The sequence below is a fragment of the Sminthopsis crassicaudata genome, chromosome 2, assembly GCF_048593235.1.
Source record: "Sminthopsis crassicaudata isolate SCR6 chromosome 2, ASM4859323v1, whole genome shotgun sequence".
NCBI lineage: Eukaryota > Metazoa > Chordata > Mammalia > Dasyuromorphia > Dasyuridae > Sminthopsis > Sminthopsis crassicaudata.
Window position 1 is genome coordinate 290,722,419 of NC_133618.1, and position 16,183 is coordinate 290,738,601.

The 16,183-nt window shown below is 33.3% G+C and overlaps 1 protein-coding gene across 13 annotated transcripts in view; it reads left to right on the forward strand.

Annotated features, from left to right (window-relative positions):
- Window positions 1–16,183, forward strand: part of UNC79 (unc-79 homolog, NALCN channel complex subunit) — a 318,327-nt gene that overhangs the window by 156,447 nt on the left and 145,697 nt on the right. For all 13 annotated transcript variants that reach the window (XM_074289679.1, XM_074289683.1, XM_074289680.1 and 10 more), the window contains 3 exons: window positions 4,354–4,495; window positions 8,552–8,631; window positions 8,724–8,872. In XM_074289679.1, coding sequence (XP_074145780.1) covers window positions 4,354–4,495; window positions 8,552–8,631; window positions 8,724–8,872 — 371 coding nt within the window. The remainder of the gene's footprint in view (window positions 1–4,353; window positions 4,496–8,551; window positions 8,632–8,723; window positions 8,873–16,183) is intronic.

The following is a 16,183-nucleotide window of genomic DNA, read 5'->3' on the forward strand; positions in this document are numbered from 1 at the left end:
ACAAATTCTTCTGACTCTCTTTATGCCATTTTTATATCAGTTCATGGAAGCCTTTCTACGTTTTTCTTAAATCAGCTTACTCATCATTTCTTCTAGCAGTCATATTCCATTACTCATTATGGCAACTTGTTCAGCCATTCCTCAACTGGTAGACATCTCCTCAATTTCCAGTTCTTTGTCACCATAGAAAGAACTGCTCTGATTATCTTTGAACAAATAAATCCTTCCATTCCCACCTCCCTTTAAAAATTTCATTGGGATAGAAACCTAATAGTGATAAGGCTGGACCAAAGTGTACGTATAGTTTGTCGTTCCACATTGTTCTCCAGAATGGTTAAATAAGTTCACAATTCCATCAGTAATTCATTAGTATCCTATTTTTCCACATTCCTTCCAACATTTATAACTTTCCTTTTATCATATTAACCAATTTGATAGTTTTCTCTCTCCCTTCCTTAGTACCCCCTGCCCAAGACAGCAAATAATCAGAGAGGTGGAGGTGGTATCCTAGAGTTGTTTTAATTTGTATTAGATCCAAACCCAAAAAACTTATCAACTCCATTTCTGGTTACCATATTTCAAGAGATAATATAGGAATATCATAATAGATCTCTTAGAACTAGTTGACAAAATGAATAAAAGAATACACTTTTGAAATAAAGACTAAAGTGACCCAGCAATGCCATAACTAAAATCCAGAACTTCCAAGTCAAAGAAAAAATCTCGAGAAATAAAAGAGTTCAAGGATGAAGGAACCCAGTCAGAATCATACAAAAATTAGTAGAAACAATTATGAAGAAAATAATCTTGCAACACAATATTCCAGAAGGTAAAAGATAAAGACCAAGAATAATAATTTACCATGTAAAAGTAAGTATTACTCTACAGGGGAAAAACAGACCTTTAATATAATTGAGGATTTTCAAGTATGTCTAGTGAAAAGAGCAAACCTGAGTAAAACTTAGAAATACACTACCAAAGGTCATGAACTGATCCAGTCATTTTGGAGAGCAATTTGGAACTTAGTCCAAAGGAGTATAAAACTATGCATATCCTTTGATCTAAAGTATCATTATTGGATCTGTATCCCATAGAGATTTTTTTTTAAAGGAAAAGGACCTATATGGACAGATATTTATAGAAGCCCTTTTTGTGGTGTCAAAGAATTGGAAATTGAGGGGATACTCATTGATTGGGGAATAAGTTGTGGTATATGACTGTGATGGAATACTTTTGTGCTATAAGAAATGATGAATAGGCAGCTTTCAGAAAAATCTGGAAAGATAAGAACTGATATTGAGTGAAGTTAGCAGAGCCAGAAAAACATTATACACAGTAACAGCAAACATTATGGGTTGATTAACTATGATATGCTTAGCTCTTCTCAGCAATGCAGTGATACAAACAATTCCAATAGACTTGAGAGGGAAAATTCCATCCACATCCAGAGAGAGAGCTGTGAAGACTGAATGAGGATTGACATAATATTTTCACCTTTTTTGTTTGTTTTTTCCTTCTTGTGGTTTTCCCTTTTTTCTGATTTTTCTTTCATATCATGACAAATATGGAAATATGTTATATAGTAGGGCAGGCCCTCTTGAAATTAGATATCATAAATTTACAGTGGATCTAGGCATTGTAGGGATGTGACTTTCACAGTTGAGCAGCATATAAGGAAAAGTGGTGAAAAGAGATAGTGAAGGCTAGAGTTTGACAACATCTAAGTGGCAATAACATAAAGATCTGAAATGTAGTTGAATTGTTCAGCCAGAAAGACTAGATTGGGAAGGAAAGAAAGGAAAGCTGTCATAAGGGTGATGGCTAAGAAGAACACTGAAGGATAGAGGGATTAGGGATCATTATGAAAAAAAAGTAGTTTTCAGAGTATTCAAGTACCAGGGAAGATGGAAAGATAGAGGGTTATGGTTAAATAGAGACATTAAATAGAGTTCTTGGTCATGGAAATGAAACATCATCAAATGGGGTACTAAGAGATAAAATATGTTGATGCTATATAATATTATATATTTGTTTTATGAATTTATGAATTTCTAACCTTCTGTGTCTTCTGCTAGCCTTTGTGTGTTATTTGGTTTCTGCAAATCACCGCTTCTTTAATTCCCATTTAATTTCTTATGTCATCTTTCAGTATATCAAAACTATGATGGGGAAAGTCAAACTCTGGAAGGTATAACTATATTCCCATCTTATATATTAGAAACTGAGACTTAGTGAAGTTGTAAATTGGCCATTAATTAGCATAACCAAGACTTGAATCTAGGTCTTCTGATTCCAAATCTAGGACAATGCATGACCAGCTGCCAGAGTCTTCCAACAGTTAGAGATTCATCATAACCATCATCATCATCATCATCATCATCATCATCATCATCATCATCATCATTAATATCATCATTATTATTTGGCTTCAGGGAAATTCTTTCTTATTTCAAAATGTATAAAACCTTTCATAATTGACTGACTGACATGATTGGTTAATGAGTAAGCTCCAAATAGGACTAATTTCCAGCTAAATTAAGAAGTTTGTGTTTGAAGATAATTCATTTCCTATATTAACAAATTCTGTTCTAGGTTATATCATGACTGTAATACTTTGTTTCATCCATTTTCTCAGTTGCTTATCAACTAATCCTTGCTAAGGTATTCATTAGCAATGAATGTTTTAGATTATGGGCATCCTTTCTGTGGTCATCTAAAATTTTAAAAAGGACTCTTAATTATGGAAAAAAATTAAGACTTAAGATAATCAAGCTATGATGATGGAATAAGAGGGAACTGGGTTGAAATGTTTCAGTGGATATCCTGCCTAGTACCAAATCATGTTGGTAACCTACTAATGTCACCTAAGACTAGACTAATAGAAACCCAATTTTTGTAAACTACTACTTAATATCTTTTGGCTTCCCGTTGTTTTACTCAGGATATATTCTGACATATTTGGGAGATAGCATGATTATACAGAAAGTGCACTGGTGGTGGCAAAAAATAGGAACTTTGGTTGCCTATCAATTATGGCTTGTTCAAACAAATCATACTATTCAAATGTAATGGGATATTTTTGCAGTGTAAGAAATGAGAAATGTGAATAATAAAGAGAAACTTTGTGAGAGTTAGGTGAACTGATATAGAACAAAGTAAGCAGAAACAAGAAAACACATTATCAAAACAACCACAGTAATAAAGGAAGAAAATGCTAAATACATTAAAATTCACATAATATAGTGATCAATCATAATTCTAGATGCCTAAGGATGAAATTTACCTCATTTTTTTTTTTTGGTGGAGATGTTGGAGTAAGGCATATGCTTTCCTACATGGTCAGTACATCAATTGTTCTGCTTACCTTCTTTCTTAAAAGGGAATGTTCTCTTGGACAGGGTTAATGACAGCAGCTTAAAGGAAAGCATCACTACATTAATTTTTGAAATTATCTTGGTCAGGGGACCCACATTTGAATTTTGACTATGCCTCTCAACAGTGTGGCCTTGTACAAGTCATTTTACCTGTGAGCCTGAATGTACTTTTCTGTAAAATGAGGGTCCTATAGTTAGGCCTATGCTGGGCCTGGAGTGCTGGGTCTGGAGTCAGGAAGATTCATCTTGCTGAGTTCAAATCTGGCCTCAGAGACTTACTAGCTATGTGATCTAGGAAAGTCATTTAACCTTGTTTTCCTTGGTTTCCTCATCTGTAAGATGATCTGGAGAAGGAAATGGCAAATCACTCCAGTGTTTGTGCCCCAAAAAAACTCTAATTGAGGTCATTAAGATTCAAATACAACTGAAAAATGACTAAAATGTCTTAGCGTTGTTTTAAAGAAAATATAAAACTTAAGGCACTAGAGAAACATGTTATTATTATGGATAAATGAAGCATTTATTATGTGCCAGACATAACTCTATAAAGTAAATAATAGAAATCTTATCAACTTCATTTAACAGATAAGGAAATTGAGAAAGAGTGGAGTAAAGTGACGACTAGGGTTACAAAGCTTGGAATTTAGACTTGGAATTTAAAGTCCAGTCCTTCCATGATATTAATAATAATTATGGTATAAATCTATGTAGAATGACATTAAAATTAAGACTAAAGTACCTATATAAGGAAAATAATTTTTAAAACTTCATAAATTCCACCAACTTGATGAAAATTTTACTATTTCTAATTTTTATTTCCACATAAAGGAAAAACCTTTCTCAAAAGGCTTGGGACTCCATAATTGGCTCCATTGGCTACTGTTCATATTGTTGAAATATGTGACTAGACCCTCTTCACAGTTTTCATGAAGGCTTTTGTGTTCTGAAGCTCATGAAGATTCTTGTTCTGTTCTCTTAGGAGCCCACAGACAACCTTGAGGACAGTCTTCTCTATTCCCGGCCTGAGTTTATAATAGGCACTGAAGGAGAAGAGGATGAAAACCCTGTTGCAAAGCATGGAGAGAATCCAGGAAATCACACTGAACTCCCTGAAAACATTGGTAGGTCAGCCTAATGTGAAATTCTAGAATCAACCTAAGCTTTAAAAGGAAGTATATGCAAAGCTTTGGGCTTATTGAATGAGCACAACTACTTAAGAGTAAATCTTTTCCCATATAGTCTATAGACTATAGGGTGGGGATGGTTCTTATATATGTACTATTGATTAGGGGGCAATAAATAGTGCCATAAAGAAAAACTCTGGGGAAAGGAGCAAGTCTCAAATAGTATGTTCAAGATTTTAGTAGAGGGGTGATATTGGAGATTGTGTTGTAATTAGATAAGAAGTGGGAAAAGCTACTATTTGAATGTATATATTTCAAAGTTGAAAAATTAGTGGTCAGGAAAAGCACACTGAATAGGGGACAAAGACAAGAGAGTAGTTCATTTCACACTGGTACTCCTAGATTTTCAATTGGATTTGTAGGGTGATGAAGCAGAGTTTTAGGATGATCACAAGAAAAAAAATGCAGAAAGAGCAAGCAGTAAAAGACTTTTTCATCCCAAATTCAGCACTTACTGGAAAATCACTTTCTTCTACTTGGGAACAGTACCAAGTACTGCCCAGAGAACATTACAACACTAAACATTCATATATCAGTCATACTCTTTCAAATGTTGGCATCTCATTTAGGTCTTCGTTCAGGTTAAATATTTCTTTTATATTATATATATATGCATGTTGTTCTTTAATGAATATTTATATACTTTCTAATTCTTTTAATACCCTTCTCTGGATATGTTTCACTCACTTTATCAATGTCTAAGAATGTATGAATGAAAAGATATTTAGTACCTACTGTGTTCCAGGCGTTGTATTAGATATTAGGGATACCAAAAACAAAAATGAGGTAATCCCTGCCTTTAAGGAACTTAAATTCTAATAGGGTTAGAGATGATAGAGATAATATTTACAAGAATTGGTGAGAAGCAGTTAGATGTTGAAGTGAATAGAGCACTAGCCCTGGAGTCAGGAGCACCTGAGTTCAAATCAAACTCATGGGCCTATAGTTTGTAGACAATTATCTTCCTTATTTTGAAAATCATGACAAAATTTACCTTTTAATCATCTTGTGGAACCTCTGTCATTTTATATTATCTATTAAAGATCTCCCACAATGACTTAATGATTTGTTTATTCAAAATGCATTTATTAAATAAAAACTAAAATAGATGACAAAAAAGTAGGCAGGAAACAACATAGCCTAATAGGTATATCTGAAAATGAGTATGATACTGAAATAAAAGGCATCAATTAAATGCTAACTTTAGAAAAAAGAAAAAAATGCACTTATTTGGCACCCACTATGTTCTAGGCCCTATTCTAAGTACTAGAGGTAGAAAATTAAATAATCATAATATTATTTATTATTATTATATTATATAGCTTATTATAGTAGGGGGTGTTAGGAATAACATATACACATAAAAATGAATTCTACATACACACACTCTAATTTAGGGAATGGAGGAGAATATTAACAATTGTGAGAGTTAGGAAATGCCTCATGGAGCATATATCATATAAGCTGGGCCTTCAAGGCAGATGGGGTTTCTTAAGAAGTAGAGTAGGGAGCCATGGGGGAGGATAACCTGTGCAAAGGTCCAAGGTATAGAAGAGAGGGAATATCACATAAAGAGAGAGCACATGGGCCAATTTGAATGGAAAATAAAGTATATGATTAGGAGAAATATGAAATCAGATGGAAGAGATAGGTGGGATCCTGATTTTAAGATCTTTAATGTAAAAAACTTTAAATGTGAAACAGAAGAGCAAATAGGGAGTTGTTACTGAAGATTCTTAAGTAAAGGACTTACCTAATCTTGTGCTTTAGGAATATAAATTTGCCGTCTGTGCAGAAGATGAAGCAGAGAGACCAAATTAGCAAGGTGTTGTAATAGACAGGTGAGAAGTGATGTGAGTGGAGATAAGGGAACAAAAGAGAGACCTGTAGATGTCCTTGAGTTGCTTTTAAAATATGATCCTTCCCTCCATGATTTCTTTGGCTGCTTTTGTTGAAGTTGCCATTCATGACTCCCTATTGATGAATCTATTCTGTGGTCCTGAATTGCTCCATAGCTTTGCTTCTTGTAGCCCTCAGCAGCATGCTTTTTCTGTATCCCATGGCTTTGCAGTTCTTTTCACCCACTTCTCTCCCTGTAATTCTCAAATCTCACAAGATGGCACTTATTCCTTTGTTGGGACCAGCTCTAACATCCTGTAAGCAAAGACCTTTTAAGGTTCTATCTTTTTTGAATATGTTCACCACCATAAAATACTTCTATGCCAAAACACCTCTATTTTCTGTTATTTTTTGTATGAATGTTATATTTCCAGTCCTTACACAGAAAATATCGCTTCTGTAGAGTAAACATGTCTTCTTCTACTTATAAATAGTCCTTTCTCCTTAATTCCATGTTGGTTCTTTATTATTTATCACAATCTATGTCTTTTCTCCCTTGTAGTTCAGGGTGCATACCTTTTACCCAGTTAGTAGTACTTGGTTGTTTAGGGGTTTAACACCTACACTTAACTTGGATTCATGATCTTAAAATATATTTTGATAATTGTATTTAAATATAATCCTATATTTTACTATTTTAAAAATATTATTCTAAGAAGAGTTACATAGGCTTCACCAGTCTGCCAAATGAGCCATAACAAAAAAGGGTAAAAATCTCTGGATTCTATTACACTATTAGAGTACTTAGTGCTTTTCCAATCATCTTACCATTCTTCTTAGGCCTCTGTGTGCATTTTTTCAAATTATTTAATTCAAGAAGAGTCATACTTAGACCTTTGTGCAATAATGTCAGGGAGAGAGTTCTTCTCTCTTCTGATTTGTAATCACTAGCTATAGTTTTGTTTATATGTAATGGCAGACTGGATAGAATAAAGAATAAAAGCAGAGTGAACTTCTTAGTTCTTATCCATACTTATTATTAATTCTATTCATCATAATATTTGCTTTTATGAGACAACCTAAGATTGCTTCACATTCCTGTTTACAATCCCTGCACCCAATGATTATCTTTCATGGTACAGATGCTATCACTGCCTCCTTCGCTTTTCCTATTGGTCTTTGAACAAATCAGTTCAGCAAAAGCTTATGGAGCACCTACTGTGTTCAAGGTCACGGGATTAGTTCTAGGAATACAAAATAGATGTAATGTAAATGTAGATCTGAAAGATCTTATAATCTGGTAGGGGCAAGGAGAAGGAGGAAAAATGAAGGAGAAACTAAGAAGAAATGTATACAATATACTCCAAAAACTATCTTCTCAGATACTGGAATCATACTGATATCAAATCTACTCCATCTGTTACATATATATATATATATATATATATATATATATATATATGTGTGTGTGTGTGTGTGTGTGTGTGTGTGTGTGTGTGTGTGTGTGTGTGTGTGTGTGTTTTGTATATACTTGTACCAAGTGAGTAGCAGATCTAAGTTTTGAATTAAATGTTCTGAATTCAGTACTCTTGTCACTAGAGCATCTTTTTGAAAAAGAAGAAATACTTCAAGAAGGTAGTACTTCAGGTAGAAAGTGCTTCTGAGCATTTTACATTTATTTTTTCCCATTTTTATAAAATTATGTTAAATAGGTAGAATCTAATAAATTATATTTATGTTTTAATACCACTTCTCCTCTACTCTCCCTTAGAGATAGGAACTCTAATTCTGCATTTGATGTCCTAGTACTTTGTGTTCTTTTTCTACACTTATCGTGTTTTACTTTTATTGTATTTTGTGTATGTTTAATCATCCCTACAAGATATTAAGCTTTTTGAGGGTGGAAACACTGTCATATTAATTTTATATTTCAATCTTTTACATGGTAAGCACTTAATAAATCAACTTACTCTATGTCTTCCTCAGTAGAAAATAAAGACATAGTAGATGAGTAGATGATCTCCAGATTGACTTCTCATTTCAAATAATTTACAGTCTATGAAATATCATTTTACTGAATGTCATACTTATTGGATCATCTTGTGAGTTCAAGGAAGAATTACATTAATGCTTTATGTAATTATTTCTTGACAGCAATAAAGAATGACACTGAAAGAAAATTTTGTTACCAGCAACTTCCAGTAACTCTAAGGCTAATATATACCATTTTCCAGGTATGATTTTTATAATGTTGGATTATATGTATATGTTTATCATAAATTTAAAGTATCTGAATAAAACAATAAACATGTGGTTATTTGCACAGGAAATGGCCAAGTTTGAAGAGCCTGACATTCTTTTTAACATGCTCAATTGTCTGAAGATTCTTTGTCTTCACGGAGAGTGTTTGTACATTGCAAGGAAGGATTATCCACAGTTTTTAGCCTACATTCAGGATCATATGCTCATTGCAAGGTATGTCTTTCATCTGAAAATTATTTTAAATCTTTGCATTTTAGATTTTGACCCCAAAATAAATTATGAATGTGATTTATTTGAATGTGACTTTTTTGACCCTTATTTCTCGGTCAAGGAAGGATTAATGGCAAGTGTATGCTTCCTTATTTTTTTTCTTGACATTAATTCTTAGTGACATGGGAAGGAATGTTAATGCAAATTAATTAGATTCCATAGAAATATATAAATACAATTAAATGTTTTTTTTTTTTTAGCATATATACACCAAGTATATGCTGAATGTACAAAGACCAAAACCCAAATAAACCCTGCTTTTAATGAATTTACATCCTACTTGAGGAAAATATATGTATATAAAAATTAAACAAAATATATATGGAGTAGAAGCAAATTACTTTCTGAAGGGAAAACATACAGTAAAAGGCATTGTGGTTTGATGGAAAAATATAATATTATATATACATATATATTTTTATATATTAGATTTTGAGTAAAGACACTTGGGTTTGAATACTGATTATAATAATTATTAGAGATCTGATCATGAGAAAGTCATGAAATCTGTCTGAACCTTCACTTCTTCATATGAAATGTGAGAATAGGCATATTTCCTCTAAGTTCTTATTAGAGTTGAAGAAAACAGTTTATAAGTATGAAGGAAATATAAATTGTTATGATTATGTGATTTTGTAGATAAGTCACTTGGTCTTCTTGAACTTAATTTTCCTTACATAAAAAATAATAAATTGAATTATAGATAAGCTCTAAGATACTTCTTGTTTTGTCAGTTTATTGTTTTATGAATATGTCATCTTTCAGAGGGCATACATTTTGGGAATCTGTTTAGTTTAAGCAAATTCCTAAATTCTTTCTTGCAATTTGCCATTGCACAAATATTTTGTTTAAGATTTCTGGATAGTGACTCCAAATATAGAAATAACGGTTTCCTAGCCACAGAGAAATTACATCAAAGAAGGCTATTAAAGTGTATTTGTTTGAAATTTTGCAAAGTAGACAAAAGGGTTTTTGATTGGAAAGGTAAGGAAGAAAATTACTTATGTAAGTAAAAATAAATACTATAGTATCTAATGTTATAGATACTATAGAATATATGTAAAGAGCAGCTACGTTGTAGTAAAAACTAGAAATAGGAGAAAAAAAATCCAAGAAAGGAGCTAATAAGAGCTAATAAGTACACTTAGGAGTACATACACACACACAAACATATGCATAAGGTGTAAGTACTAAGCATGATGAACTAGAAAGGAGACAAATTTGACCTCGGAGGTAGGTGTGAATGTGATTTACTAAGATAAGATACATGAATGTAATATAATTTTGGAAGGATACATTTTATTCAAAATGAATAGGATTGATAAAAGGGGATAGGCAACAGAGTAGTACTTTGTAAGACTATAAGAAGATAAATTTATGTGAAGAATTCTGAGCTTAAGAGGAGTGTAGGTATGGTTGGACATCCCAATTTAGAATGCTATTGAAATGATCTGTACTACAACCACCTGGACAGAAAAAGGAAATAAGTGACGAGCTTGGGAAAGATCATAAATTTGGTAATAGAAGTATAACATAATAGTGATAAGAGAATTAAATTATCCAGACAGTTGCTTGGACTCTGTATCTTACCCAAAAGTAGAACAGCTGATAGATTTTTGGCTAACTCTAATGATAATTTTATCCTATAAAATAGAGTAATCAATTTGGTCTTGATTCTGATCAATAAGCACAAAGCTGAAGTTGAAATGATGAGACCTTGGGTAGTAAGTTTAGAATTTATGAAAAAAGAGAAAAAGACTAGCTTAGTCTATCATGTACCCTACATTCTAGGAGTGAAGATTTAAAAGTGTTCAAAGAAAAGATTGATGGGATATGATAGATTCTACATTTATTCAGAAGATTTAGAAAAAATATAAAGAATGTTATTCTGAAGATATGAAAAGAAATAATTCCAGTAAGAATGCAAAATGGAGATTTTCTAAAGAGTCCAACATTAATGTGTAGGGAATTAATTGAGCAATTTATTTTTAAAAATTATATCCAAAAGATGGAAGTAAGAGCGGATAACTAAAAATTGAACATAACAAGCATGCAAAAAGAATTTTTTGGTTGGTTTCAGCTGTGTAGCACTTGTAGGCTTTCCATCAGGATCCCCTAAAAAACCACATTAGATTCAAGATATGGGTCTGCATCTACTAAAAAACATTGTAGAACATCACTGATGTATATATTTTTACTAGTCTACCAGAGGGTCCAATTAGTTTAAAAAAGGCATTAAATGAAAATACACAGAAAGGAGTGAACGGCAAATACTGTACCATTTTTCAAAAATGAAAGAGAATAGAATTTGAAAATTGTCATACAGTGAGTGTCATTCTTGTGGATAAGATGAAAAAAATGTGGAATAGATGATTTGTAAGAAACTAATTGAATGCCTAAAGAGTAATTAAAGGAGATCTCTAATGGACAGCCCTTGAACATTTAATATTTTTATTTATGACTTGGATAAAGACAAAGATGGCATGCTTATAAATTTAAAGTTGAAACAAAAGCAAGGAGGAAAGCTTAACATTGGATGACAGATTCCAGCTAGGAAATTGTCTCAGCAGGTTAGAATGTTGGGATGATTTAATTCAAATTTGAATTAATTTGAAACACGAATAAATATAAAATCTTAGACATGAGATCAAAGATCAACTTCACAGAATAAAATAGGGGAGAGGTATCTAGTAATTCATCTGAAATAGTTTTTTTTTTTGTTTAAATACACTGTAAGCTCAATATAAATATACATTGTGATAGAATAACCAAAAGAAATTAATGCAAACCTGTATAACATTAAGAGAGGCACTATAATAAGGCCAACAAAGGTTATATTTTTTGCTGTATTTTACCTTGGTTAAGCAGCAACTAGGGAATTATGTACTTCATTGAATAGAGTGTTGAAGTTGGGATTAGAAACTGTTTTCAAATCCTCTCTCAGATATGTGCTAGCTGTGCAATTATAGGCTAGTCACTTAACTGTTCTGAGCCTCAGTTTTCTCATTTGTAAAATGAAAAGATTAAACTCATTGGCTTCTGGGGTCCCTTTCAGCTCAACTCAAGGGTCTGATGAATTTTGGACATCTATTTTTTTTTTTTTGTAAACTGGAAAGTGCCCAGAAGAGGGTAATGAAAGATCTACTTTAACTATTAATTGGATGAACTGGGAATATGTAACCTAGTGAGGAAAAAACTTTTTACTTTTGTGATACCTGACTTCAAAAAAGACTGTCGTATTCCACTTATCCTTTTTGACCCTTAAAAAAAACAGGAGCAATGTGTGGAAGTTGTGGAAAAGTAGGATTTGGTTTGAAGTAAAGAAAAACTGCCAAAAGGGGAATGGACTGCTTTAAGAGGAGGCAGACGTCCTTCATTGGATGGTCTTTAAAGCAGTTTTAGGTGATCACTTATTGGTTGTAGAAGGGATGGATTGAATTAGATGGCTCTCTGAGCTTCTTTTCAACTTTTAGATTATGTGTTTCTATGATAGTATATTGTAGTGTTTTTTGCTCTCCTTGGAATGTACAAATAAGCTGTGCCTTCTTGGATCATTCTAAATTATGTGTATCTAGAAGGAAGCCCATGGATTTATTGTGAGGATAAATGGACAAGATTTTTATTCATTGAACAGTGAATTCTCAAGGCCATATCTTCCTCCAATTTTGTATACTCACAAAGTACCTTACTTTGCAGTATGATAGCTTAGTCAGGGTGAGACAAGCAACTAATATCAGATTACAAGTGTCAGAGACATCCTTGATGTGGACTTTAACAGCTAATTGTTAATGACTCCCAGCTGGGATAGCAGCTGGTGAGACGGCACCTCAGCTGTGTGGCCTACGTGATTATTGCCTGTATGCTGGTGCCCTCTCTGTCTCTCTGCCTTTGACAGCTACCTTCTGCTGCTTGAGACTCCATGGTGGACATGGCTTAGAGGTGGTGTGGTGCAGTGGGAAGAACATTGGAGTTGGAGGCAGAGGACCTGGGTTTGAAGCTTCACTCTACTACTTACTCCCTATGATGTGGGCCTCAGTTTCCTCATCTATAAAATGAGAGGGCTGAACTAAAAGATCCCTAAGGTCTGTTCCAGCTCTAAAATCTTATGAGTACATGTGAATTTTGTCATATTCCTTTTTTTTATAAACTTAAACCATTAACAATAAGTGTTATTTGCTGATGGACACAAAGCACTTGCCCTTTCTCTTATATAAAATGAAAGCCTATTTCAGGGGTCAAAATTCATCAGGGTCTAGGAAAGCTTTCTTAGAAGAGGGAAAATTTGAGCTATTGCATGAAGGATATATATTTCAGTAGATAAAGAGGAAAGGGAGGGCATTGTATAAAAGGGAAATAGCATAAAAAGGCAGGGAGATTGGAAAGTACTTTATTTTTTAGGGTTTTTTTTTTGTTTTTATTTTGGGGGCAGCTAGGTGTTATGGTAGCGTGCCAGGCCTGGAGTCAGGAAGACCCAAGTTTCAATCTAGCCTCAGACACCTCCTAATTATGTGGTGTTGGGCAATTCATTTAACCCTGTTTACCTCAGTTTCCTCATCTGTAAAATAAGCTGGAGAAGGAAATGGAAAACCACTACAGTATCTTTGCCAAGAAAACTCCAGATAGGGTCACAAAGAGTCATGCATGATGGAACAACAATTTTTTCTTTGTCAAGGCTTTTTGATGATGTTAATAACAATACTCTCAACATACAAACATTTCTTTCTAAGGAACTTTGAAACAATCTTCACTATCTCCCTGCCATATAAAGAAGAGGAAGTATTATCTTCAATGAACCAATAAAAATTAGATTAGGAAAAAATAATCAAATATTGCTAGGTATCAATATACTTTTTTTCATCAGAGAATGGAGCCAGAGAATTCTTTGTGAGCAAAGAAAGAAGTGTTACTCATTTATTTTGTTCTGAAGTACTGCTGAGCACTTTTCTTGGCCAAAAAATGGTCACTGAGAAAGTGTGTTTATAAAAGCCTCATAATAATAATAATTAACATTTATATAGTACATTAAGGTTTGCAAAGCAATAATAATAATTAGCATTTATATAATACATTAAAGCTTGCAAAGCACTTCCCATTTGTTATCTATTTTAATCCTTACAGCAACCATTTAAGATAGATGCTGTTATTATCCTTATTTTACTGATGAGGAAACTGAATCTGAGAGAGATTGAGTGACTGGCCCAAAGTCAATTAAAAAGTTTGAGATAGGATTTTCATTCATTTTTTTCTAAGTCCCAGTCTAGCATTCTATTCACTGTGCCATCTTGCTGCTTTATGTATAGTACTTTGATTTAGGTGCTCTAAATGAATCTCATCTAGATGAGATGAAAATAATGGCTCACATTATTAAAACTGAAAAAGCCTGTGAAGTATTACAAGTATTATTCTCCTAATTTTGAAGATGAAGAAGCTGACTGTCAGAGCTCTGGTTAGGATTACATACTTAGTAAGCATATGAGCCAAGAGACTGGAATCTAGGTCTTCTGACCTGAAATCTATTGTTCTTTCCACTAAATCCCTGTTTTCAAAAACTTCATAATCTAGTAGAAAAGATAATTTCACAAACAATTACAATAGACTGTAATATAAGTAGCATAAAAGAGGTAAGAGCAAACTGTCCTACATCAATTAAATGACAAGCACTTAATCAACTCTTACTAAATGCCAGTTGTGTTGAGTGCTCTGTTGTTGTGCTCTGAGTATTCAAAGTAGTTCAAAACCACAAAAAACAATTTTTGACCTGAAGGATCTTATATACTAATGGAGGAGATAGCATGCAAATAAATAGGTACCTATTATAAAGAGCTTTAATAAATTTACAACTTCTAACTTCCCAATATATTTCCCCTTCAAGTTTTGGATAAATTTTATTGTGATGTGAATAAGGAAGAGGTAGTATATCAAGATAGTGTGGATCTCAGAAAAGAGAAGTGTTTTTTTTTTGTTTGTTTGTTTTTAGTTATTATGGCTTAACAGTAGCTTGGAGGTAGCACTGGGGAATAAGGAATATGCCTTATGGCTCAATGGGTTGAGTCAGTGGGAGTACTAGTCTCTGGAGGTATAAAGTTTCAGTCAAGTGGGTCAGTGGAAGTACTGGTGTAAAGAGTGCATGTAGGAATGATGCAGGAGAGTTTATTCACAAAAGAATAGAAGTTCTATATTAATCACAGGAGAAAAGAAAACTAAGGAGTAGCAGAAAAGCTAGTCTGGATAGAAAGAACTGAGTAAGCATAGCAGAAGTAAGGAGTGCTGAGTAGCAGAATTTGGTCATCAGACAAGCAATGTGGCCCAGCATTCTAATTGCAACATTAGGGTAGAGAAGTCAAGTATGAGCACTGTCTTGGGGCTGGAAAGTTTTGAGTTCAGGTTCCAACTCAGACACATAATAGAAATGGCATTTTGGGCAAGTCATTTAATCTTTTGAGTTGGTTTCCTCTTTTGTAAAATGGGGATAATGTACATGTACTGTTAACTTTATGGATGTTTGTGTCAACTTTTACAGCATGATGTAATCATTATTATTAGATTGTTGGAATGGTCATCCATAAATTATTAACCTAGTTTTCTGTCTATTTTAAAATGTTGTTGTCTTTTAAAATTAATTCAGAAAACATTTATTAAATGTCTCCAGTGAGTGCTGGGTTTGGGGTCAGAGGAGCTAGAACTGAATTCTATTTATGTCACTCATTGCCTTGGGTGAATGACTTCAATTCTCTGGACTTTGACTTTTTTTGCTGCAAATTCAGAAATTGGACTTTGTAACTTGCAACTCTTAATCTGTGATCTTCTATGTAATACATTTTGCTTTGTGTTATAATAGAGAAATAAATTAAACACAAACCTTCTCAAAGAGTTTACAGTTTAATAGGAGTTGTAAGACATGCATACATAAATATATTACAGATTAGAATGTTCTAACTACATAAGAAAAGTATAGAGTACTATGTGTTTAGGTGAAAGATTCTTTTCATGTAAGAATTACGGACCAGCTAGTTGGCTGGTTCTTTCCAAAGTTCCTTCCAGACTTCAAATCCTGTGGTCTATTAGGAGAATAATAAGATCTGGTGGTTGGAGGGAGTCAGGGAAGACTTCATGGAGCAAATAACATTTGAATCACATAATCTAGGAGCTGGAAAGAGCCTTTGAGACTTTATGGTTCATAAGATCACAGAATACAAATCCAACCAAAATAAGCACTCTGAACTGGGTTAATTCTGAACCAGTGAATAAGTTTAT